Source organism: Macrotis lagotis, chromosome 3 (genome assembly GCF_037893015.1).
Source record: "Macrotis lagotis isolate mMagLag1 chromosome 3, bilby.v1.9.chrom.fasta, whole genome shotgun sequence".
In the NCBI taxonomy this organism is placed as follows: domain Eukaryota; kingdom Metazoa; phylum Chordata; class Mammalia; order Peramelemorphia; family Peramelidae; genus Macrotis; species Macrotis lagotis.
Window position 1 is genome coordinate 274,351,672 of NC_133660.1, and position 25,399 is coordinate 274,377,070.

At 44.3% G+C, this 25,399-nt stretch overlaps 1 protein-coding gene across 4 annotated transcripts in view; it reads left to right on the top strand.

The window, feature by feature from the left end:
* Positions 1–25,399, top strand: part of AP2A2 (adaptor related protein complex 2 subunit alpha 2) — an 81,686-nt gene that overhangs the window by 12,565 nt on the left and 43,722 nt on the right. For 2 of the 4 annotated variants that reach the window (XM_074230760.1, XM_074230761.1), the window contains exons 2-5: positions 4,707–4,775; positions 6,405–6,547; positions 7,834–8,027; positions 12,655–12,784. In XM_074230760.1, the coding sequence (XP_074086861.1) occupies positions 4,707–4,775; positions 6,405–6,547; positions 7,834–8,027; positions 12,655–12,784 (536 nt within the window). Of the gene's footprint in view, positions 1–2,263; positions 3,614–4,706; positions 4,776–6,404; positions 6,548–7,833; positions 8,028–12,654; positions 12,785–25,399 lie in introns of those variants that run through there. The other 2 variants (XM_074230758.1, XM_074230759.1) reach the window with 2 other exon arrangements.

Sequence of the window (25,399 nt, forward strand, 5' to 3'; positions counted from 1 at the left end):
TCCAGGTAGACCAGGGCGAGGTTCAAGCCCCAATTTTTTGCTTCTGTCCATAAGACCTTGGACAGTCGGGGTGTTCCCTCACCCATGAAATGGGGGTGGCTTTCGGGGGATTTCCTCCTGTTTGGTCAGAGGTTAAAATGGACCTAGTTAACCTTGTTTTTTTCCTCCGAGTCTTTAACCTAGGTGTGAGGAGCACCAGGAAAGGAGATTGCTTTCTAAGCAAGGAACCGATTTGAAAAACACAGGCTTCCTCCAGAACTTCTGGGTGAGCCTGGCCTGTGGGTCACTACCTGTGGCCATGGCCGGGTGGGGCTTGTGGCTGGGGGGGGGGGGGCCCTGTTCTTAGTAGCACCGCTTCCTTCACTCAACACAGGCCCTGGCAGGACCAAGACAAATGATTCCTTTGTTTTCACTGTTTGCCAGCCCTAGAGCTTCCTGAGAAGAGGAGTCTAGAAACAAAATTAGTATTATTAAGTTTCTTACTCATATTTATCAAGTTCAAAATCATAACCTGAGACAGCCTCAAATGAGAAGAAATGTCGTGCAATTGAAGCAGTCCTCCCTGTTGAAACTAGCTCTTGACCTTGCCAAATGGGGAGCACCCCAGGGTGATATCTGAAAGCTTTGAGACCTTGGGCTATCCATGGGCCTTTAGCAAAGGAAGTCCTCTCCTTGGTCCTTTACCTCCAGGGAGTAAAGCTCAAACCAATTGTGTGTGTGTGTGTGAGCATGGGTGTGTACATGTGTGTATGTGAGTGCACATTTGAGTGTGCATGTGTGTACCTGGCCTGGTGTCACAAGATTTGGATATGAAAAATGCCTTTGACCCAGACCCCTTCTCAAGAGGGGGAGCACAGGCCCCACTGGGGGCATTCCAAGGTGGACTCTTTTTCACGATGACTTAGCCTCCAGGGCAGCTCTGGGAGTCAGGCCAGCTGTCTATCCTCCCTCCCTCCCTTGGTAATAGCAGAGTCCAGGGATGGAGGGCCTAATGTGGGATTAGGCTAGTGGAGCCCAGAGGATTTTGTTTTTGTTCCTGGAAGTTATTGAGTGGGGGGGTGACAAGGTGAGAGCTGCACTTTAGGAAGATCAGCTGTTGACTAGATGGAGGATGGTGGGGGGTGGGGACACCCCAGAGGCAGGCAGATTCACCCTTTTTCTTCTCCTCCCCCAGCACCTGTTACAGTAGACCAGGTGCATCAGGTTGGGAGCAGCATCAGGAGAGAAGGAATCTGGAGAAGATAGAATCATCCAGATTTGATAACTGATTGAATGAGAAATTGGGGATGATCCCTGGAGGACTGGGAGGATGGAGGGGCCCAGGACAGTGATAGGGAAGTTGGAAGAGGTGAGGGTACACGTCAGTTTTGGACTTGGTGAATCCGCTAAGCAGGAGGGTTGAGGCAAGAGTTCTGTCAGAAGAGAGGGCAGGCCTGAGAAATTGGCAGCAGGGAGAAGAGAAGAGGGCCTGGGACAGAGCCCGCTCCAACCTAGGAGACCGAGGAGGAGGGGCTCTGATGAGCTGGGTGCCTGAAGAGAAGGGGGTCTGACCTGCCCCCCCCCGACAGTGGGGAGGGTCCATTTCCACCAGAGTCCACATGACTCCCTTGGCCACCTTTCCCGGTCTTCTCTTCCTTTTGTCCTCAGCTTGTCCACATAGGGTGTGATTTTGAAGCCACTTGCCACCGTTGTGGTTGTCTTCCTGTGGATGTGGTCTGTCCTGGCCAGGAAACCGTCTCTCTCCCTTCATGCATCTTAAGGCTCTGGCACATTGAGAGGCCCTGCAGGAGCTCTTGATTTCTTCCCCTTTGGGATTTGTTTTAATTGGACCCTTCCCCATTCCATCTTTGTGGATTTGGCCCCTCACACTGGCTAGCTGAGACCTTCTGAGACCTGAGCTTGGCCATCTGCCCATCCTGAACAAATGAAGAAGCCCTGGCTCTGGAGGCAGAAGCCTGTGTTCCAGGCCCATCTTTAAGATAAATATTTTATTTGTTTTCCAATTATATACAATAGTAGTTTCTACCTATCTTTTTTTGTAAGATTTTGAATTTTACAATTTCCCCTCCTCCTTTCCCTCCCCCCTTCCCCCAGAAGGCAGTCTGATCATCTTTACATTGCTTCTATGCTATGTTGGTCAAAATTGAATGTTGAGAGAAAAAAACATATCCTTGAGGCAAAAATAAATTATTAGACACAGCAAAATTATGTAGTTCATAAGACTTTTTTTTAGGTTTTTTTGCAAGGCAAATAGGGTTAAGTGGCTTGCCCAAGGCCACACAGCTAAGTAATTATTAAGTGTCTAAGACCGGATTTGAACCCAGGTACTCCTGACTCCAGGGCCAGTGCTTTATCCACTGTGCCACCTAGCCTCCCTATGAGACGTTTTTTTAAAAATTGAAGATAACAGTCTTTGGTCTTTGTTCAAACTCCACAGTTCTTTCCCTGGATACAGAAGGGATTCTCCGTGGCAGACGGCTCAAAATGGTCCTGATGGTGGCGCTTGATGCCACAATGTTGCAAGGCCATTAAGGTTGATACAATGTTGCCCTGGTTCTGCTCCTCTCTCTCAGCATCAGTTCATGCAGATCCTCCAGGCTTCCCTCAATTCCCCTCCTTCCTGGTTTCTAATAGAACATAGTGTTCCATGGCATACATAGACCACAGTTTGCTAAGCCATTCCCCAGTTGAAGGACATTCACTCGATTTACAATTCTTTGTCAGGCTCATCTTTGACTCTTACTTGGGCAAGTCAATTAAACCTTCTTGACTCTGAAGTGATGGAATAGAAGCTCCTTGAGGGCAAGGACTGTATGCTGGGACAGTGCCTGGCTCCTTGTAGGGGCTTATGCATCTGATGGTCAAGGTCCGCAGGACACCAAAAACCCTGCTTTCAAATTGGTCCTGGCCTTTAACTGCTTCTGCTCTTAGTAGAGAACTTGGGAGCCTTGATTGAATACTTTGCTGAAACCTGGGGAGACAGATGTTCTTTTGACAGTGTTCAGAACCAGGATCTGAGCTTGAAAGGGCCTTCTTGGCTTGGCTTGTTACCCATGGGGAGGGGTTGGTGCTCTGGGATCCCTTGGGTGACTCTAAATAACAGGGAGGCTTTGCTTCATTCTCTAGCTGGCTCTGGCACAGAGAAACAGGGGACTGGTGTTCCATGGGTGTGCTACCCCTCCCCGCCTGGGGGGAGGGAGGGATTCTTCCTGGGAGGCTGAGAAGCAGGTTTTTGCTGGTTATGCACATCTCAGAACCAGATGATTCCCTTGGAGGCCATCTTGGTCAGCCTATCTGTTTATCAGGAGGAGACCACCTCCTCCCAAGGTGTTCCATTCCATGCCGGGAGAGCCCCAGCTCCTACAAGCAGATCCTCAGAGAGGAGCAGGATGGGCCCCTTTCCCCACCTCATTTTCATCCTTGGCACTGCCCTGCTTACCTGTTTTAGAAGGCAGCAGCAGCAGCAGCAGCAGTAGCAGCAGCAGCAGTAGCAGCAGCAGCAGCAGCAGCAGCAGCAGCAGCAGCAGCAGCAGCAGCAGCAGCAGCAGCAGTAGTAGTAGCAACCTTACTCCTTGTCCTGACCTTGAAATAGAGAGGCAACTTAGTGTCACCAGTTAGTTCTGGCCCTGGGGACGGAGGAATCTGGGTTTGACTATTCCCTCCCTACTCTCTCCCTATTCCCTCCCATGGAGCCTGACTGGCTGACTTCACCTGGTCAGATCAGGATGCTAAAGTTGATTGTGAGGATCAGCTAAGGGTGAAGTCCCTGCAGCCAGTCTATGGCCTGCTCCTGAGTTGGCTTCACATGTAGCCGCAGACCTCTTGGCAAAGTTGCCTGAAATCTTAAGGATTCCCTGACCTGCCCTCTCTGCCCCCTTTCTGTCTTCTGCCCTCCTTCTTTGAGGTGCCAGCTTTCAGTTGCCTGCTCTCTTTTCTCTTAGGACTGTAATGGAAATAGAGAAGCCCTGTCACTGAGGAGTGACCACTTTGCCATTTCTGTGTCTCTTTTGATCAGGGAGAAGGGAGACCAATCCACAGGGGGAACCTCCCTGAGAGAAAGCTCTTCTTTGGGTGCTGATTGCTGCCAGGCACCTTCTTCTACCTTCTGCTAGGGGCAGATGCCCCTTCTCCCTCCCCCAGGACCCTTTGAATATTTTAATCCCGATCTCTCGAGCCACTCCATGTCAAGACTGTGTCCTTCTTTTGGGGTACTCCTCTGGATGAGAGTTAGTTAACCAAGGTTCTTGCAAGGAGACTGACTTATAGGATGGATCTGACCACCATGGAAGAGAAAGGTGTGACCCCAGAGGTCCTGGTGACTGAGTCCTTCCTTTAGAACTGGAAGAATTTTGTCCAAGGCCACAAGGCTGAGAGCTAGGGTTTCAGCATGCCCTCTGGCTCCTGATTTGGTCTCCTTTGCCTGGGTACTCAGCTGCCTGGTAAAGGAACCTTGGCTGGCCCTCCTCATGTGGGGTAGCAGGCAGAGAATATGCCATGTGCAATCTCTTGTGCCCTGGCAAAACAGACCTCCCTTTCTAGGTTCAGGGACAAGAGTGCTTCCTTGGCTTGACCCCTGGCAATGGTTCTGGGCCTTCCTCTGACTCCTGGCTTCTAACAGCCAAGAGCAGAACTCCTCTTGGACTGAGGCTGGAAGCTTACAACCGCAAGTTGACTAAAGACTTCACTTGGTTTCTGTTCTTTTTCAGGCAAGAGTAAGGAGGCGGAGATCAAAAGGATAAACAAAGAATTGGCGAACATCCGGTCAAAATTCAAAGGTAAGGGAGCAGGGCAGCTTTCTCCCCCAAGATGTCCTGGACTAAAGCCGTTGGTCCAGTGGCCTTGTGTTTGTTGTTCTGTCTCTCCTGCCGGAAAGCTGCCCATGGTATCGGATCCTGCCAGCTCAGTGGGGGGTGTCGCAGGCTCTGACAGGGTTCAGTAGGCAGAGGAATGCATTAAGCGGTTCCAGGGCCCCTGCCCTGGAGGAGTTTGCATTCTAATGAGGGAACTAACTCCTAGAATACCCTGAATTCTCCAGTCCAGTGCCAGGGTCTGTCTATGTCTCCTCTGCTGCTTCTCTGGAACATGCTCCCTTTTCTCCTCTCCTCTGATTCTGTGCTCTTCCCCATCTCCTCCCCCCTCCCCCCTCCCACTTGCAGACTCTTTTATCTTCTCACTTGGACTATGGCAGTAGCCAATGGGGAAGGAGGGGGGGGTCCACCTGTCTCAGGTCTCTCTCCGCTCCAATATATCCTTCATTCAACCTCCTAAAGTGTAGCTCTACCTGTGTCATTCCCCTACTCAATAACCTCCAGTGATAACCTATTGCCTGCAGGGTCAAATATAAGATGCTTTGTTTGATCTTCAGAACTCTTCTACTCTGACCCCTTCTCCTTCTCCAGTCTTCTTCTATCTTCCTCCTCATGAATTCTGGTGGTTCTGGACTCTCAGGGATGGACAGACAGAATGAATGGTTTCCCATCTGAGCAAGGACCTTGTTGATTATTGTTCAGTAAATCAACTTTTAGGGGACACTTGAGAAATCTGAACTTTGTGAACTCTTAAGAAAAGTAAATCAAACTGCAGTAAGGACTAGAGAGTCTGATTGTGATTGCTGGGGACCTTGGTGGACCTGTCAGAGCCAGACAGATCCAACCCAAAGAACTAAGGAAGAAGTGAAGGACCCCCTTCACAATAGCACTTTGTCCTGCCTAGACATGCCTTTGCCCACCCAGCCCCTGTGGTAACAGCTTTCCTCCAGACCTTGTATTTACTGAGAGTTTTCTCTGTTGGTCTTCCCTGCTTCTCCTTGTAGAAGGGCCTGGGAACCTGCCATGGACCCTGAGGAGACTTGGGGCCTTATTTGCCTCTCAAATGGTTTGAATTGAGGGGATATTCATTTTACAACTTTTAGTTGGGGTTGGGGGCATTTTTAATGCCACATTTCTCACTGCATCCTTCCTCCTGACTTGTCCTAGAAAACCCTCACTTAGGAAAGAAGAAAGCTCAGCAAAATAATCAACAGTTTGAAAAAGTCCAACCACAGGGAGAGTTCCAGACCCATGGTCTCCACAGAGAAGATGGGTTGTCTTCTCATAGCTCATGGAGGGAGAGCATAGCCTTCCTCTCCTCTCTCCTTGGTGACCAGACAGTGCAGATGGTTCAAACACAGGGATTGTCCATGAAGTACACCCCAACCACACATAGACCTGTACATACTCCCCCTCCCCCAGGCCCATCCACTTGTACACTCCCGGTGTACCACCTGGTATATCTCTATTCTCATCATGGGAAGACATGAACAGACCACAGTGGTCTGTCTATCCATCCTTGGCCCAGGGAGTGCAGTGTGTGATGGGGGAGGTGGGGCCGAATAGCTCCTCACTGGTCCTCCCCCCCCCCCATAGGTGACAAGGCCCTGGATGGCTATAGCAAGAAGAAGTATGTCTGCAAGCTGCTCTTCATCTTCCTCCTGGGCCATGACATCGACTTTGGCCACATGGAAGCCGTGAACCTGCTGAGCTCTAATCGCTACACGGAGAAGCAGATCGTGAGTGTTACTGTCATTGAACACAATTCAGGTCAACTAGTTGAGTGCGGTGCCAGGCTGCCAGGAGGGTCTCGGCTTGAGTGCTGCCTTTCCTAGATCACCAGCCCTGGTGCATTGGGGAGACCCCCAGCCTCTATGTGACTGTTGGTCAGCAGTGTTATCTCTGATAAGGAGCCGGGCCAATGAGCCTAATGGCTAATTCTCCCTCTGAATTTATTAAGTCTGAAGGGCACTAAGATTACAAGATTATAAATAGTCCATGTCTGTCAGGTGACTTGGGAGGGAGGCCATATCTAGGAGCTGGGAGAGATCAGGGAAGGTTCTTGCTGAGTGAGAAGCAAAGGGAAGAGGGAGGGCTTGCTAGATGTGGGAGATGACCAAAGGCAAAGGCATGGAGGCAGGAGATGAGAAATGCTGTTGTGGCCAGAGGGTGAGTTGTGTCCAGTGAGTCTGGAGAGATTGGGGCCATATTCATGAAGGCTCCAAACCAAACCAAAGAGTTTCTCTTGGATCTCAGGGTCAGTCAGGAGCCACTGGGGAATGACAGTCAGATCTTTGCTTGGAGGTAACTGGGGAGGAGGTGGAGGCACAGGTGAGGGGAAGAGAGGCTCTAGACCACAAAATGAGGCGAGACGCAAAGATGAGGGCTGGATTGGGGTGGGGGGGAGGTACTGCACTCTCTTTGGGACATTTGTCTCCAGAAGAGTGAGCTCTCAGATACCCTAGGCCTGGAGTCAGAGAGACTAGAGTTTCAATCTAGCCTCCAACAATGACTACCTGGTCAAGGCACTACTCCTGCCTCAGTTTCCTCATCTATTACTTGGGGACCATCTTAGCATCTGCCCCCTAGGGTGATTATGAAGGTCGGAGGGGACTCTCTTTGTAAAATGTTTGATAGATCTCAGGTTACCAGAGGGCCCTGGGTGGACTTGGTGGAGAATGAGAATGACTATGATTTATGAAGTCCCTTGTGGAAATGCTGTGATTATCCCCATTTTACAGATGAAGAATCTGAGGCAAATACAGTCAGGAGACTGGCCCAGGGCCCTTTGGGTCCCTGCTGTGCTCCCTCAAGCTTCTGTCTTGGTGGGCTGCTTTCACATACTGGGCATCGTCAGAGTCCTTGACCACTCTGATGCAGTGGGGGTTAGTTGTGCTGCACCCTGGCCTGCTCGAGGCACCTGGTATGACCTCTGAGAATGTCCTGCTGTGGGGGGGTGAGTTCCTTTGCATTGATTCCTGGCTGTTTGCTGCTGGTGTCTTACTCTCTTTTCCCTGGGACACAGGGCTACCTTTTCATCTCTGTCCTAGTGAACTCCAACAGTGAGCTGATCCGTTTGATCAATAATGCTATCAAGAATGACCTGGCGAGCCGGAACCCCACCTTCATGGGGCTAGCTCTCCACTGCATTGCCAACGTGGGCAGCCGAGAGATGGCTGAGGCCTTTGCTGGAGAGATCCCCAAGATCCTGGTGGCTGGGTAGGTATCCATTTCAGAGCAATTAGCCTTCCCTTAATGCATGTAGGAAGGTGAGGGGTCTCCACTTGGGTACCCCACATTATTACAATAATGTAGAGGATCAATTAAGGAATAGTAGTGGGGAAAAGGAACAAAGAGATTTTTTTTTCTTCATCTCTGCTGGGTAGAGAAAGCCATCTCATGTCCCAGCGGTCTGAGTTTGCATGGAACTGAGATTCCCCCAACTCTGCTAGGGTCTGCTATGAGGGAGGAGACCCCTGCCCTGTCTCAGGAAAGATGGCTGGGCCAGGGTATACCACCTACTTGACTCACCTGCGTGCTTCATCCAATGGAGGTAATGGAGTCTTGAAGGGGGGCAGAACATCATGGTTACTTTGTAGCCTAATTTCTTAGAATGTACCCCCTCACTTCCCTCACATGGGGGAAGATGAAGTCATTTCTAGGATATGACACATATGATGGGATGCAGATACAAGATGGTTGAGTTGCAACAAGGCTAGGGAGCTCCCTCCCAGGATACTTTCTAACAAGTCTAAAAAATGCACCGGTCTGAATCCAAGGAGATGCAAGAAAAAAATCTAGTCACCTTTTCAACCCAGGTTCTATTTGGGAGATAGAGAGGTCTCTAGACACTGGGGCCAACCAGAGCATTCTGGTTCCTAGGGAGATGCAGCTGAATAAGAAGGTTCTGTTCCCCACTACTTATGGAGCAAACTGAAGATGGGAACTTGTACCCATGAGCAGCATTCTGTTGTAGCTTAAGGCATTCAGAGAGAGCAAGTGCAGAAGCAGCAGCCTCTGGGGGCTCAGATCCCCCAGGAACTGGGCAGGGGCTTGACTTCAACTTCTGATCCAGTCTAGTTCCTACAAGGCAAGAATCAGGGCAGGGAACCCAGAACAAAGTGGGGAGTCTGTAGTTCTTTCACTCAGAAACAGCAGAGCCTTCCAGCTGGCTAATGGCTCGGTCTAGCAGCATCTGCTGTTACTCAGTCCCAATCCAGGTCATGAATCTACCAAGCTCAGACCAAGGGGCAGAGATCAACCTGTACTCCAGACCAGACCCCTCTGGGAGCACTGACAACTTGCACGACCCCAGTTTGAGCTGTCTCTGAGATACTGGAGTAACATGGCACTCCCCACTCCAAGAAAGTAGGAGCAGAAGCAGTGCGGCCCTTCCCTTCAGATGTATGCTAAACTCAACCTTCACTTAAAGTTGTCCTACATCAGAAAGGAGGCTGAAGAATGAGCAAACAAACAAAGAATTGTATCATTAAAAAGGGGACAGGGAAGCTCAAGACAAATGAGATGAGAATGGCTCCAAAATGTTCATGAGCAAATCCTCAAAGAAAATACAGCTTGGGCACAAATTCACAGTGATTCTTTTTTTTTAATTGTTCTTTTGAATTTTACAATTTTCTCCCAATCCCGCTCACCCCCCCCACAGAAGGCAATCTGATAACCTTTACATTGTTTCCATCCTATACATTGATCAAAATTGAATGTGTTGAGAGAGAAATCTTAAGGGCACCCTAGGCCTGAGTCAGAGAGACCGGAGTTTCAATCCAGTCTCCAACACTGACAAGGCACTACTCCTGCCTCAGTTTCCTCATCAATTACTTGGGGACCATCTCAGCATCTGCCCCTGAGGGTGATTGTGAAGGTTGGAGGGGACTCTCTTTGTAAAATGGTAGATCTCAGATTACCAGACCCAGTAGTGGTATTACTGGATCAAAGGGTATGCACATTTTTATTACTCTTTGGGTATAATTGGGGCATAAATTCAACCAGAATTCTTGGAAAAAGAAAGAAACAAAAGTTTAAAAAAAGGTAAAACTTTTTATATGGAATGAGAGCAAGAAAAGAAAAATAAGGGAAAAGAAATGGAAGTCAAGGAAGAAAGAATTGGAAGGGGAATTTATAACTTGGCACCAGATATAAAAATCTTTCCCCAAGCATCAAACTCACTTAAAACTAAAAAGGACCATAGAGAAGCCAGTGATTTCATGAGACAAAAATTGTTAAAGCAAAATCAAAAGCCTGAAGGAAAAAAGAACATTCAAGGTATCTCATAGGATAATCTACTGACCTTAAAAACAAATTGAGGAGAAAAAAATTAAAGAATTGCTGTACCACTTGAAAGTCATGACCAAAGAAAAGAACCCAAACATCATATTCAAGAACTTTTTTTTAATTTTTTTTTTTTTAGATTTTTCAAGGCAGTGGGGTTAAGTGGCTTGCCCAAGGCCACACAGCTAGGTAATTATTAAGTGTCTGAGGTCGGATTTGAACCCAGATACTCCTGACTCCAAGGCCGGTGCTCTATCTACTGCACCACCTAGCCACCCCCCTCAAGAACTCTTAAAAGATAACTTCCCAGATCACTCAGAAGCAGGATGAAGTGAAAAGAATCCATTGGTCACCTGAAAGAAATCTCAAAATGAAAACCACCAGGTACATCATAGCCAAAATTCAAAGCTTCCATGTTAAAGAAAAAGCATCCAGCGAGCAGCCAAAAAAGAAAGATTCCAAGTCCTAAGGAGCATTTGGGTAGGATCACACAAGATTCAGCAACTACTTCAAGTAAGAAATGGGGAACTTGGAATATATATTCCAAAGAATATGAATCAAGAAAAGCTTACCTTGTAACCAGCATAATCCTACAGGGACAAAAATGGAAGAGTAGAGGACTTTCAAACATTCCTGATGAAAAGACCAGAACTGTGGAGAAACTTTGGGGTTCAAACACAGGAGTTAGTAGAAACATAAAAATATGAACTTGAATGAACAATGATAAAGGATTAAACAAAGATAAAGTGCTTTCATTCTGATTTTGGGAGGTGATTTGTGAGCTCCCTCTGAATCATAATCTATGGCCATAAAGGATGGCTAAATTGCCCAATGGCCTGGAAGTTTTCTGTCATGTCTTAAAGAACTTGGGAGAAAAATGAAAAGAGATGAGAAGGGATGAGAAGGGAGAGGAAGGTCAGGGAAAATTATCTCACATTTTCAGTTTGCACAAGTAACAAGTGTAATACAGAAACTGGGAGGTTACCTATATGTGCCCTTGCTCACAGACCACAACGTTAAATACAGAAGTACCTTTCACCTGGCAGAGCAGCAGAAGGAAAGGGGAGAAGGAGGGATGGGTTCTAAGAAATGTACAGAGGACTCTGAGGGAAGTCCATCAGGTGGGGCCCGGCTGAGGGAAGCATTGTTTTATGCTATCAGCAATGTTGAGGAGAGTAGTTTAGATAAAGCCCAGGATGACTTTAGATGAACTTCTGCTGAGAGAAATAAACACAACCAGGAGACCAAGTTCTACATTGCCAACAGTAGGGTGAAGACAAAAATCTTTGAAAGCTGTAGGAACTCTTCTCAGGGTGACCACCTGTCATTCCCGAGGGCCATTGATGAAGCCTGCCCCCACCACACACTCACACTCACCTATTTTGACAAACAGTGTAAACATATGTTTGACTTGACTATACATGTTTGACTACACAAGAATCCTGTTAGGATGTGGTGGGAAGGAGAGAAGCTGGGTCTGGCAAGAGTCAGTGGCTCCTACTGTTGCTGGTGAGGCCATGGTCTCTGAAGGACTAAAGGGAGGAGGTTGTAGCTTTCCGAGGCCTCCATGGCAATCCTTCACCTCCACCTGGATCTGGACTAGTTTCTCTTGGTGGCTGTGAACACCCAACTCTCTTTACTATCTTCTGTCTCTTGGAGCCTTTTCTTGGAGATGATGTGACATTTAGTGTCCCGCTGTGAGGTGATGGTGGCTGTCCTGCCAGATATTCATTGAGCATTGGGTTAAAGACCAGACATTTGTGAAAGGCACTCTCCTAGGCACAGGGAATGCCAAGACACAACAGTCAATGGCAGGGGCAATTGGAGGAGCACGAAAACATTGGCAAAGAATTAAGATCTTGGTTTCAACTTCAGACTTGCAAGGTAATACTTTCATGGAAGGATTTATAGCAATTGCTTCACTTCAGTTTGATGTGGACTTGTGTTCAGTCTTGCTGTGTATCTGGCACCAGTGGCAGGATATACACTGGTCAGGGGTCTGGGGAAGGACCCCGAAGACATCCTCCAGGGAGAGGAGAGGCTTAGTAGGGAAATGAAGAGGGCTGATGCACAGCCATCCCTTGCCTCACCTTGCCTGGGTTGGGGGGAGACTTGACTGCTTCAGTACACTAGTCCTCAGTTTCTGAAAGTGGACACTCTGGGGAGCTTCCCCAACTGGTCGACTTCAAGACACTTCAAAGGCTAAACAGAATAGCTGACATGGCAATCTTTTGTCCAAGTGGCAGTATTCATAGTGATGAAGAAGACAAGGGTGCTGGAATACCATTTGAGGATGGTATCCCTGCTTTTTTCTCCACAGCACATGACCATAGCCAGCTTTGTGTTGTGGTTGTCTTCAGAGGATGCCCAGTTTTGAAGGGCTGGCTTCTGTCTTTTAGCTCCTGCCCTCCTCCTTCAAAGCAGTGGTTCTTGAAGCCCTTTTCCGTTGGAGCTGACTCTAGACCTAGCTAGCTGGAGCTCTGGCCAAGTCTAGTCTGCTGGTCTGAGCCCTGGGGCATTTGGTTCTTCTTGCTAATGGAGTGGTCTGTTGGTCTTACAGTGATACCATGGACAGCGTCAAGCAGAGTGCGGCCTTGTGCCTGCTGCGCTTGTATAGAACGTCCCCAGACCTCGTGCCGATGGGCGATTGGACTTCTCGGGTAGTACATCTCCTCAATGACCAGCATTTGGTGAGCACTTGGGCCGGGGGGGAGATTGAGGCAGGTCCTTTTGGCAAATGACTTTTTCAGTGTTATTCATGTGCTTGGTCTTGGAAGAAAGGACATGGGGGTAGTAACCCAGGCAAAACATGATGGAAAAAATTATAAAAGCATCTGCCAGGAAGTCCCACATTTGAGGAGGGAGGTAGGGTTGAATCAGTGTTTGTTGCATTGAATGGTACAATTTCTTTCTCCTCACATTGTTTCCTCTCATAAGGGCCTTACTTAGAAACCTCTTGAAGAGGTGTTTGTCATATCAGTGATTCATTGAGGAGACAACATCTCTCAATAGAATCAAATGGGGGAATGAGAAGACTGATTATTAATAGCCAGGGATTTGGGAGATCCAGTTTCCCCTTTTCCTAAAACCCTCATTTCCAAAATGCAGTTTCTGGATGACATTGCTGAGATTGAACTGACTTTTTTAACATCTTGCCTTTGTGCAACCCTCAGATTTGAGTGGTGCTTAGGACTGGGGTATACTAGAAGATATTAGGGTGACTAGATGGTGTAGTGGTGAGAGTGCTGACCCTGAAGCCAGAAGCACCTGAGTTCAAATCTGGCCTCAATTATTTACTAGCAGTGTGACTTTGGGCAAGTCACTCAATCTTGACTGCGTCACATTCATTGTTCTCCATAATTGTCCTGGTCCATATCTGGCCATAGGACCCAGATAGCTCTGGAGGAGAAAGTGAGTCTGGGGACTTAGCATAGCTCCCCTCACTCAAATCCAGAATTCATGTGCTTGTCATGACATCACCTCCCTGATGTCATGGTCTTCTTTGAGAATGAAGGACATGAGGTGGCTAGGTGGTGCAGTGGATAGAGCACTGGCCCTGGAGTCAGGAGTACCTGAGTTCAAATCTGGCTTTAGACATTTAATAATGACCTAGTTGTGTGGCCTTGGGCAAGCCACTTAACCCCACTGCCTTGCAAAAAAACTAAAAAAAAAATAATGAAATAGAGAATGAAGGACAAACATTATCAACTTAGAAGAAAATGACATAATCAAAGTTAAATGCATTCCTTCATTAATTGTAAACCAATCAGAGTTGATTGCCAGCCTTAGGGGTATCCCTCTTCTAAGGGCATATAAGCTCTTGAGTCTGCTGCCATGATTGTCTTTGACATTTGAAAGAACCTTGACCTGTTCTTATTAAAATGCTGGCAATATTAATAAAATGACTAATTGCTCAGAAATTATATTGCAGACTCCTTAAACATTACAGCTGGAGGGAACATAAAAACCCTAATACATTGTTGGTGGAGCTATGAACTAGTCTGACTGTTCTGGAAAACAATTTGGAACTAAGCCCCAAAATGTACTGGGTCTATACCCCAAAGAGATCAAAGAAAGAAGGAAAGGATCCATATGTACCAAAGTATTATACTAATTTTTGTAGTGACAAAAAAGTTGGAAAGTAAGGAAATGTTTACTAATAGGGAATAATTGAACAAGTTACAGTTGATGAATGTGATGGAACACTATTGTCTTATAAGAAATGATGAAGATGGTTTTGGAAAAACCTGGGAAGATATGTCTTATGTGTTGCTTTCCCTTAATCCTAATTCCTCATACCGAAAATGACTAATCTGTAAACATGCTTAACACAAATGTGTATGTACAATATTAATCTGACTGTTTGCTGCTGAGGGGAAGGGGGTGGGAAGGGAGAGGGGAAGGACATTTTAAAAATATATGTATGGATGAATGTTGAAAAATCTTCATAACTATATTTGGAGAAATAAAATACCAATTAACAAAACCAAAAAACCTAGGAAGACTTGTATGGACTGATACAAAGTGAAATGAGAACCAGGAGAATATTATTAAGATGGTCAACCTTGCTGATCAGAGCAATGATTAACCATAATTCCAAAGGATTTGTGATGAAACTTTCTAGTTAGAGAGCTATAAGGACTAAGATGACAAATTGAAGCATATTTTCTTCTTTTTCTTTTTTTTGGACATACTAATGCTGGAATTTATTTTGCTCATAGGTTTCACTTATTTATTTATTTATTTATTTATTTTTAGTGTCTTTTTGTACAAATAATGTTTTTTATACATTAATAAAATATTCTTGTTTAAGAGTAAATTTAGAGTATTTTTTCATATGGCTATGACTTGCTTTGATCTCCTCATCTGTAAATTGTTTTTGCATATCCTTTGAACATTTGTCAATTGGGGAATGGCTTTTTGTTTTAAAAATATGACTCAGTTCTCTGTATATTTTAGAAATGAGTCCTTTGTCCTTTGTCAGAATCATTAGTTATAAAGATTTACTACATTAGTTATAAAGATTTACTACATTTCTTTTGATCTTGGTTACAGTGGTTTTATCTGTGCAAAAGCTTTTTAATTTAATGTAATCGAAATCATCTAATTGGTTTTTGGTGATGTTTTCCAACTCTTCCTTAGTCATAAACTGATCCCCTTTCCATAGATCTGGCAGGTAAACTAGTCTTTGATCTTATTTGCTTATAGTATTGTTTTTTATGTCTAAGTCCTGTAACCATTTGGATCTTATCTTGGTAATGGGTGTTAGGTGTTGGTCTAATCTAAGTTTCTTCCATACTAACTTCCAGTTATCCCAGAAGTTTTTATCAAAGAGGGAGTTTTTATCCCAATGGCTGGACTCTGGGTTTATCAAACAGCAGATTACTATAATCATCTCCTTCCTTTACACCTAGTCTATTCCACTGGTCCACCACTCTATTTCTTAGCCAATACCAAAGAGTTTTGATGACTGATGCTTTATAATATAATTTTAGATCAGGTAGGGCTAAGCCACCTTCTTTTGTACTTTTTTTCATTAAGTTCTTGGCAATTTTTGACTTTTTATTTCTCCATGTGAATTTACTTACAATTTTTTTTCTAACTCATTAAAGTAATTTTTTGGAATTTTGATTGTTAAGGCACTAAACAGTTTAGTTTTGGTAGAATTGTCATTTTTATTATATTAGCTCTACCTATCCACGAGCAGCTGATATTTGCCCAGTTATTTAAATCTGATTTAATTTGTGTGAGAAGTGTTTTATAATTGTTTTCAAAAAGATTCTGAGTCTGTCTTGGCAAATAGACTCCCAAGTATTTTATACTGTCTGAGGTTACTTTGAATGGGATTTCTCTTTCTAGCTCTTCTTGCTGTATCTTGCTAGACATATATAGAAAAGTTGAGGATTTATGAGGGTTTATTTTATAACCTGCAACTTTGCTAAAATTGCTAATTGTTTCCAGTAGTTTTTTGGATGATTTCTTGGGATTCTCTAGGTAGACCATCATGTTATCTGCAAAAAAAAATTAAGATTAAAAAATAATAGTAATAATTGTAGGTATGGCCAGGTGGCACAATGGATGGAGCCCCAGCCCTGGAGCCAGGAGCACCCAACCCCATATCTGGCCCCATACACCCAACAATCACCCAGTCATGTGACTTTCAAGCCATCCCAACCCCACTGCCCTGCAAAAACCAAAAAAAAAAAGAAAAAAAGGCGCAAAATAAAATAAAATAGTAATAATAGTAGGGGTGGCTGGGTGGTGGACAGAGCATTGGCCCTTGAGCCAGGAGCACCCAGGTCCAAATCTGGCCTCAGACACCCAACGATCACCCTGCTATGCGGCTCCAGGCAGGCCACCCAGCCCCATTTGCCCTGCACCCCCCCACAAATAATAATAATAATAATAATAATAATAATAATAATAATAATAATAATAATAATAATAATAATAAATGTTCTTCAGTCTTTGTTCCAACACCAACAACTCTGTCACAGGTGTATCACATTCTTTATGGTAAGTCCATCGCAAAAGTTACTTCCATATTTTTCCAGCGTTGCCATTGCTGATCACAACTCCCTCCTTTCGTATTTCTCCACTACCATGTACTATATTTTCTCTCTCCTTTCACTCCAACTCTGCTGTAGGGTATCTGAGTGACGCAGCAGATAGATCCCTGGCCCTGGGGCCAAGAAGCCCTGAGCCCCTATACCACCCCTTAGGCCCAGCATCCACCTGGCCCTATGGTCATCCAGACAGGCCATCCAATCCCAGCCCCTTGCAAGAAGTAAAAAAGAAAATGTGTTATATCTGACCACTCTCCCCCCATGGTCCATCCTCTCCTCCATCACTCACATCCCCCTTCCCCCTGTTCCCCCCTTTTCTTCTTACTTCAGATGCCTATACACCATTGAGTATATATGCTGTTTCCTTTCCTAGCCATCTCTGATGAGAGCAAAGATTCCCTCATTCCCCCTTGCCTTTCTTCCTTCCGTATCATTGCAATACCTCATTGTAATAAAGAAAGAACTTATATGATATATCTTGGCCTATTCCCCCTCTCCTTTTTCTTTTTCCCATTACATTTCCCTTTTTTCTATTGACTCCATTTTTACACCATATTTTATCTTCGAATTCAGCTTTCTCCTGTGCTTCAACTATAAAAGCTCCCTCTACCTGCTCTATTAACTGAGAAGGTTCATATGAGTATTATCAGTGACATTTTTCTATGCAGGAATACATGCAGTTCATCCTCATTAAGTCCCTCATATTTCCCCCCTCTCCTCCAATCTCCATGCTTCACCTGAGTCCTGTATCTGAAGATCAAACCTTCTGTTCAGCTCTGGCCATTCCAACAGGAACCTTTGAAATTCCCCTGGTTCATTGAAAGTCCATCTTTTTCCCTGGAAGAGGACATTCAGCCTTGCTGGGTAGTTAATTCTTGGTTGCATTCTAAGTTCTTTTGCCTTCCGGTATATTGTATTTCAAGCCCTACGAGCTTCCAATTTAGTTGCTGCTAAGTCCTGTGTGATCCTGACTGCAGCTCCACGATATTTGAACTGTGTCCTTCTGGCTGCTTGTAATATTTTCTCTTTGACTTTGGAGTTCTGGAACTTGGCTATAATATCCTGGGGGTTGGGGGTTTTTGGGATCTCTTTCCGGGGAAGGTCGGTGGATTCTCTCCATTTCTATTTTGTCCTCTGCTTCTAGGATATCAGGCTAATTTTCCTGTAGTAATTCTTTGAAAATGATGTCAAGGCTCTTTTCCTGATCATGACTTTCAGGTATTCCAATAATTTTTAAATTATCTTTCCTAAATCTGTTTTCCATATCAGTTGTTTTTTCAATGAGATGTTTCACATTTTCTTCTAATTTTTCATTTTTTTTGGTTTTGAAGTAATGAATCCTGGTTTCTTGTAAATTCATCAATCTCCCTGAGTTCTATTCCTTTGTCTGAAGGATTTGTTTTCCTTAGAGAGTGTTTTCTTATCTCTTTTTCCATCTGTCCAATTCTGCTTTTTAAAGCATTCTTCTCCTCAATAACTTTTTGAACTGTTTTATCCATTTGACCTAAGCTGGTTTTTAGCATGCTATTTTCTTCAGCATTTTTTTTTGGATTCCTTTGACTAGGCTGCTGACTTCATTTTCATGTTTTTCCTGCATCTCTCTGCTTTCTTTTTCCCAGTTTTTCTTCTTTGATTTTTAAAGTTTTTGAGCTCTGTCATAGCCTGAGCCCAATTTCTGTTTTTCTTGGAGTCTTTAGATGCAGGAGTTTGTGCTTCCTCATCTTCAGACTAAGTATTTTGATCCTTCTTATGCTCATATACAAAATATTTCTCAATGGTGTTCCTCTTATTTCTTTGCTTGGTCATTTTCCCAGCCTGAGTCTGGTTTTGGGATGCTTCCTGAGTTTTTGGGACACTCCTACAAGGGTCTCAGTGTGTGAGGCTCTGTCCTCCCTCCTGGTCTGTGAATGACCATAAGCACCCCCCTCTGCCACGGGGCCGAGGTGGGGGGGGGCCCTGCTGTTCTTTGCGGGGGGCCTAGACTGTGATCAGGATCTGAATGTGGTCAGAGCCCCAGAGTCCTGTTCCAGGGGCAGAGGATAGAGCTCTGCAGTCTCTCTTCACTCCCCTCCCTAGGTTCAATGGGCTCCTTCCCTGGGGGCTCCTGCTTACTGGCTCCATCTGCTTCTGTTCCTGGATCTGGGCTACGGAAAGACCAGGGTGCTGGCTGTGTGCCCTGAGGGCTGGGCTCCATATGCTCACTCTGGCAGAGGTCTCCTGCTGTTCCCCCACTTTGTGCCTGGTGCTCCCTGGGGCGTAGCTCAGGAAACTCCCACGCTGCTGTGAGCCGCACCTCCCAGCGCCCTGGAGCTGCCTATGGGAGGCTGAAGTTCTTTTGCTCTGGGGGGCCACCCCTCTGGTGGGCCGCCCCTCCAACCCCGGGGCAGCAGAGCCTTTCTGCTCTTTTCCAGGTTAGTTTGAGTAGGAGAACTGCCTCATTGGGTCCCTCTGTGGGTTTTGTCTCTTGAAAGTTTAGTTAGAGTCCTTAGTTTCGAAGTTTTATGAGAGGCTTGTAAGAGATGTTCCTCTCTTGTCGCCATCTTCGCTCTGCCCCAGGTTTTGTTTTTCTTGCCTTCTCAGTGGGTGAGGGAGGGGGTGAGAAAAAGGAGATAATTCAGAATTGAAAATAAGTCAAAATTGAATGTAAAAAAATTTTATTTTATTTTATTTTAAAATTTAAATCCCCCCATACAAAAGCAAGGTTCAACACTTCTAAAACCTTGAATTCCAAATTCTCTCCCTTTCTCCTATCCCCCTTTCCCCATTGAGAAAGCAAGTTATTTGGTGTAGGTTAAAAATGTGTGACCATGAAAAACATTACTGCAATAGTTACATTGTTGTAAAAATAAAAATAACACCACCCCCATAAATAAAAACCTTAAGAAAAATAAAGTGAGGGGGAAAAAAAAGTATGCTTCAGTCTATATTCAGACACCATGAGCTCTGTCTTTCGGATGTATAGCATTCTTGAGTCCATCAGAGAAATTGCTTTAATATGTTTTTTCCCACAGTTGCTATTGCTAGCTGTATTTTCCTCCATCCTACTCCCCCATTTATTCTATTCTCTCTCGCCTTTCATCCTGTCCCTACTCAAAAGTGTATTGCATCTGACTATCCTCTCCCAAGATCTTTCCTGTCTTCTGTTGTTCTTTCACCTAAATCCTCCCCAACCCCATCCATTTTCTCTTTTATTTTCCTCTAAGGTAAGAAAGATTTCTCTGAGCCACTTTTTTTTTTTTTGACAATTTGTTATCATTTATATGATGCCAGAGCTGACCTTTTAGAAAGCCATTTACCAAGTGAGGACCTCATTCCCATTGCATGCTCCTGTTTGTATAGTGCTAATTTCCACAAATCTTCTTGGAACTGTTATTACCACCTCAGCCTGATAGCAGAACTCTTCTTTCATCATTATCAATAGTGGGTACACAGATTTGTATTTATGGTTGCAGTATCTTTTTCATTGCAAAGTCGGTCTTCTATGTTTTTAAATTTTATAAATATAAATTTAAATTTAAAAAATTTTTACATTTTTTTTTTACCCCAGCTCCATGCAAAAGCAATCTCAATATTTGTTTCCAAAATGCTGTTTCAAATTCTCTCCCTTCCTCCCACCCCACTCCCCCCATTGAGAAAGCAAGTTATTTGTTATAGATTAAAAATGTGTAGCTATGAAATGCATTACTACAGTAATCATATTGTAAAGTAAACATAATGCTCTCCTCCAAAGAGAGAGAAAATACAGTGGGGGAAAAAAGGAGTGTGCTTCAGTCTGTATTCAAACACCATTTGCTCTGTCTTTGGGGTGTATAGCATTCCATATCATAAGTCCATCGGAGAAATTGCTTCAATATTTTTTCCCACAGTTGCTAATGCTAGCTGTATTTCCCTCCATCCTGTTTCCCCCATTTATTGTTTTTTCTCTCTCTCTTTTCACCCTGTCTCTCCTCAAAAGTGTATTGTATCTGACTGCTATCTCCCATGATCTTCCCTCTCTTCTGTCACTTACATTTGCTCCTCTCTTCCCTCTGACCCCTTTTCCCCATCCCTTTCCTCTCCTTTTTTCCTCTAGTGTAAGATAGATTTCTATATCCTATTGAGTGTGTATGTTATTTCCTCTCTGAGCTACTTCTGATGAGAATGAAGGTTCACTCACTCCTCCCCACCTCTCCTCTTCCACTGTACTGCAAAAGTTTTTTCTCACCTCTTTTATGTAAAATAACAGCCCATTCTATCTCTCCATCTTTTTAATATATTATACCTTCAAATTCAACTCTCTCCTGTTCCTTGTCTATATATGCTTCTTCTAAGTGCCCCAACATATGAGAAGGTTCCTGTGAGTTTTCGGTATCTTCTTCCCATGTAGAACTATATGTAGTTCAACATCATTAAGTCCCTTTCTCCCTGAAAGAGGATGTTCAGTTTTGCTGGGTAGTTGATTCTTGGCTGTAATCCAAGCTCTTTTTCCTTCTGGAATATCATATTCCAAGCCCTACAACCTCTTAATGTAGAAGCTGCTAAATTTTGTGTAATTCTGACTGTAGTGCCATGGTATTTGAATTATTTATTTATAACTTCTTGTAATATTTTCTCCTTGACTTGTGAATTCTGGAATTTGACTGTGATATCCTGGCAGTATTCATTTTGGGTTCTCTTTCAGGAGGTGATCAGTGGATTCTCTCAATTTCTATTTCACTCTCTGCTTCTAGGATATCAGGACAGTTTTCTGGAGAATTTTTTGAAAAATAAAGTCTAGGCTCTTCTTTTGATGAAGACCAATAATTTTAAAATTCTCTCTTCTGGCTCTCCAGGTCAGATTTTTTTTCCCCCAGTGAGATATTTCACATTTTCTTCTAGTTTTTCATTCTTTTGGTTTTGTTTTATGGTTTCTTGATTCCTCACAAAGTCATCAGCTTCCCTTAGCTCCATTATACATTTGAAGGAGTTGTTTTTTTTTTTTTCAGAGAACTTTTGTATCCTTTTCCATCTGACCAATTCTACTTTTTAAGGTTTTCTCTTCATTGGTCTTTTGGACTGCTTTTTCCATTTGACCCAAACAGGTTTTTAAGATGTTATTTTTTCAATATTTATTTTTATCTCATTCACCAAACTGCTGATTTGGTTTTCATGTTTTTTTTTCTGCATTGCTCTCATTTATCTTCCCAATTTTTCCTCTACCTATTTTCCTTGATTTTCTTTTTTTTAATAAAAGATTTTATTTATTTTGAGTTTTATAATCTTTCCCCCAATCTTACTTCCTTCCTCCCCCAGAAAGCAATTTGTCAGTCGTTACATTGTTTCCATGTTGTACATTGATCCAAATTGAGTGTGATGAGAGAGAAATCATATCCTTAAGGAAGAAACATAAAGTATAAAAGATAACCAGATCAGACAATAAGATATCTGTTTTTTTTTTCTAAATTAAAGGGAATAGGGACGGCTAGGTGGTGCAGTGGATAGAGCACCAGCCCTGGAGTTAGGAGTACCTGGGTTCAAATCCGGTCTCAGACACTTGATAATTACCTAGCTGTGTGGCCTTGGGCAAGCCACTTAACCCCATTTGCCTTGTAAAAACCTTAAAACAATAAATAAATTAATTAAAGGGAATAGTCTTTGAACTTTGTTCAAACTCCATGGTTCTTTATCTGGATACAGATTGTATTCTCCATTGCAGACAGCCTCAAATTGTCCCTGATTGTTGCTCTGATGAAGTAAGTGTGTCCATCAAGGTTAATCATCATCCCCATGTTGCTGTTAGGGTGTACAGTGTTTTTCTGGTTCTGCTCATCTCACTCAGCATCAGTCCATGCAAACCCCTCCAGGCTTCCCTGAATTCCCATTCCTCCTGGTTTCTAATAGAACAACAGTGTTCCATGACATGCATATACCACAGTTTCCTAAGCCATTCTCCAATTGAAGGATATTTACTGGATTTCCAATTCTTTGCCACCACAAACAGGGCTGCTATAAATATTTTTGTACAAGTGATGTTTTTACCCTTTTTCATCATCTCTTCAGGGTATAGACCCAGTAGTGGTATTGCCGGATCAAAGGGGATGCACATTTTTGTTGCCCTTTGGCCATAGTTCCAACTTTCTCTCCAGAAAGGTTGGATGAATTCACAGCTCCACCAACAATGTAATAATGTACCAGATTTCCCACAACCCTTCCAACAATGATCGTTATCCTTTCTAGTCATACTGGCTAGTCTGAGAGGTGTGAGGTGGTACCTCAGAGAAGCTTTCATTTGCATTTCTCTAATAAGTAATGATTTAGAGCAATTTTTCATATGACTATGGATTACTTTGATTTCCTCATCTGTAAATTGCCTTTGCATATCCTTTGACCATTTGTCAACTGGGGAATGGCTTTTTTTTTTAAAATATGACTCAGTTCTCTGTATATTTTAGCAATGAGTCCTTTGTCAGAATCATTAGTTGTAGAGATTGTTTCCCAGTTTACTACATTTCTTTTGATCTTGGTTGCAGTGGTTTTATCTGTGCAAAAGCTTTTTAATTTAATGTAATCGAAATCATCTAGTTTGTTTTTAGTGATGTTCTCCATCTCTTCTTTAGTCATAAACTGCTTTCCTTTCCATATATCTGATAGTTAAATTAGTCCTTGATCTTTTAATTTGCTTATAGTATTGTTTTATGTCTAAGTCCTGTATCCATTTGGATCTTATCTTGGAATAGGGTGTGAGGTGCTGGTCTAATCTAAGTTTCTTCCATACTAACTTCCAATTTTCCCAGCAGTTTTTCTCAAAGAGAGAGTTTTTAATGCCATAACTGGACTCTTTCGGTTTATTTCCTTGATTTTCAGAATCGTTTGTGTGCCCTTCCATAGCTTGAGACTGGTTCATATTTCTCTCTGCCTACTTTCCTTGATTTTCAAAATCATTTTTGTGCCCTTCCATAGTCTGAGACTGGTTCATATTTCTCCTGCAGGCTGTGATCAGAAGCTTTGACTTTGTTATGTTCTGAGGGTGTGTTTTGATCCTCCATAGGAAGATCAAATTGTCTGATTGGATCCTTTTTCTTTTGTTGATCCTCCTTTCTTCTGCCTATGACTTGATTTTAACTCTTTGTTAAGGAGGAACTCTGCTTTCAGTGGGAGGATGCACTGTGCCAAACTTTTGAGGGTTTTTGCAGCTGTTTTTAAGGCACCCCCTGGAACCTCATTGCTCAGTTCCTCCAGGGTCTTAGGAGAGGCTTTGATCACTCTCCTGGCTGTACTCTGGTCTGTGGATGACCACAAGCACTCCTTTCTGTCCTCAAACTGTGAGGAGCTGTGCTCCGCTGCAGGCTGTAGGCTCTATTGTGCTACTGCAACCCTGATCTGAGAAGGGGAAAAGTCACAGAGTCCTGCCTCAGAGATAGCAAAGAGACCTCTGTAATCTCCCCCAATCCCCTTACCATTTGTGGGCTGAGCGCTCTGGATGTAGCTGCCCGGTGGCTCTTTGCTGGAAGGTTCCCCAGGCCTGCTCTTGGTTCCTGGGGACTGGGGCTGTGCTGAGGCCTGTGTTAGACTGGATTGTCCTTGACACTCCCTGGGCTGAGAAGTCTGGAAACCGCCACCACTGCCAGGGATCTGGGTTCTCTGAGTGTCTGGGTGTCTGGAGCTCCTGGGTGTCTGGAGCCAGTTTGCTCCAATGCGGCCCAGGCTGTGCTGCGAGCCCTTTGTAACCTTAGTGGTAAGAGACCTTCCCATGGATCTTCCAAGTTGTCTTGGGATGGAAGAGTGTTTCACTCAGTCTTTTTGTGGGTTCTTTTGCTCCAGAATGTGGTTTTATAAGACTATCTCTTCTCGCTGTGGGCTCTTCTGCCCATCCTGACAGTAGGCATCTCATTGGCATTTTTCTAGCTGGGTGCCTCCTTGTCACTGACCTGCCAGATTTGAGGCTCTCTGACAAAACCACTCTCTATTCCTTCAGTGAGGATTATGCAGATATTGTGCTAGCTACCTGGGCCAGGACTTGCCCCTGAGAAGCTTCCAGGTGCTGGAATAGCTTGCTGTGAAACATTTCAAGAGAGGGACTCAGTCCTTGCTCTGTTTATCTGCCCTCCCTCTTCTGTTTGCAGATTTGTTGGTCTCTTCTGGGTCCTGTATAGACCCACCTCTTCCCTGGCCATGGGTTATTCACAACCATCTTGGGGGGCCTCACTGCCTTTGGGTGACTGGGGCCAGGAAGGGAACATTCTGTGCTTCAGATGCATCTGAGGTTGCCAAAAGAACAATGAAGTGGAAAGGGAAGCTCTGGAGGCTTTGTGCCCATCTCTCCCCCTTCATTTAGGATCCCAGAAAAGAATTCAGAGGGAAATTGTTGTTCAGCCATTTTTCAGCTGTGTCCACTCTTTGTGACCTCATTTGGGATTTTCTTAGCAAAGACACTGGAGTGGTTCACTAATTTTTTGTCTAGCACATTTTCATAGAGGAGAAAATTGAGGCAAATGGGATGAAGTACCTTGCCCAGCTAGTAAGTGTCTGAGGCCAGATTTGAACTCAGTGCTCTGTGCACCATGGCACCCGCTAGCTGTCCTCGAGGGGAACTGTTAGAGGACTTCACTTAAGGAAGGCCTCTGTTACTGTCTTCTGGGGACAGCAGCTGGGCAGGCCTTCTCCCTTCTGCCCTGGCCTCTTTCTGAATTTGGTAGAGGTCTGCCTCTGTCCTTAGCATCAAAGGTGCCCTCTCCCTGTGGAAATGAAGGCACCTTAGGGGCGGCTAGGTGGCGCAGTGGA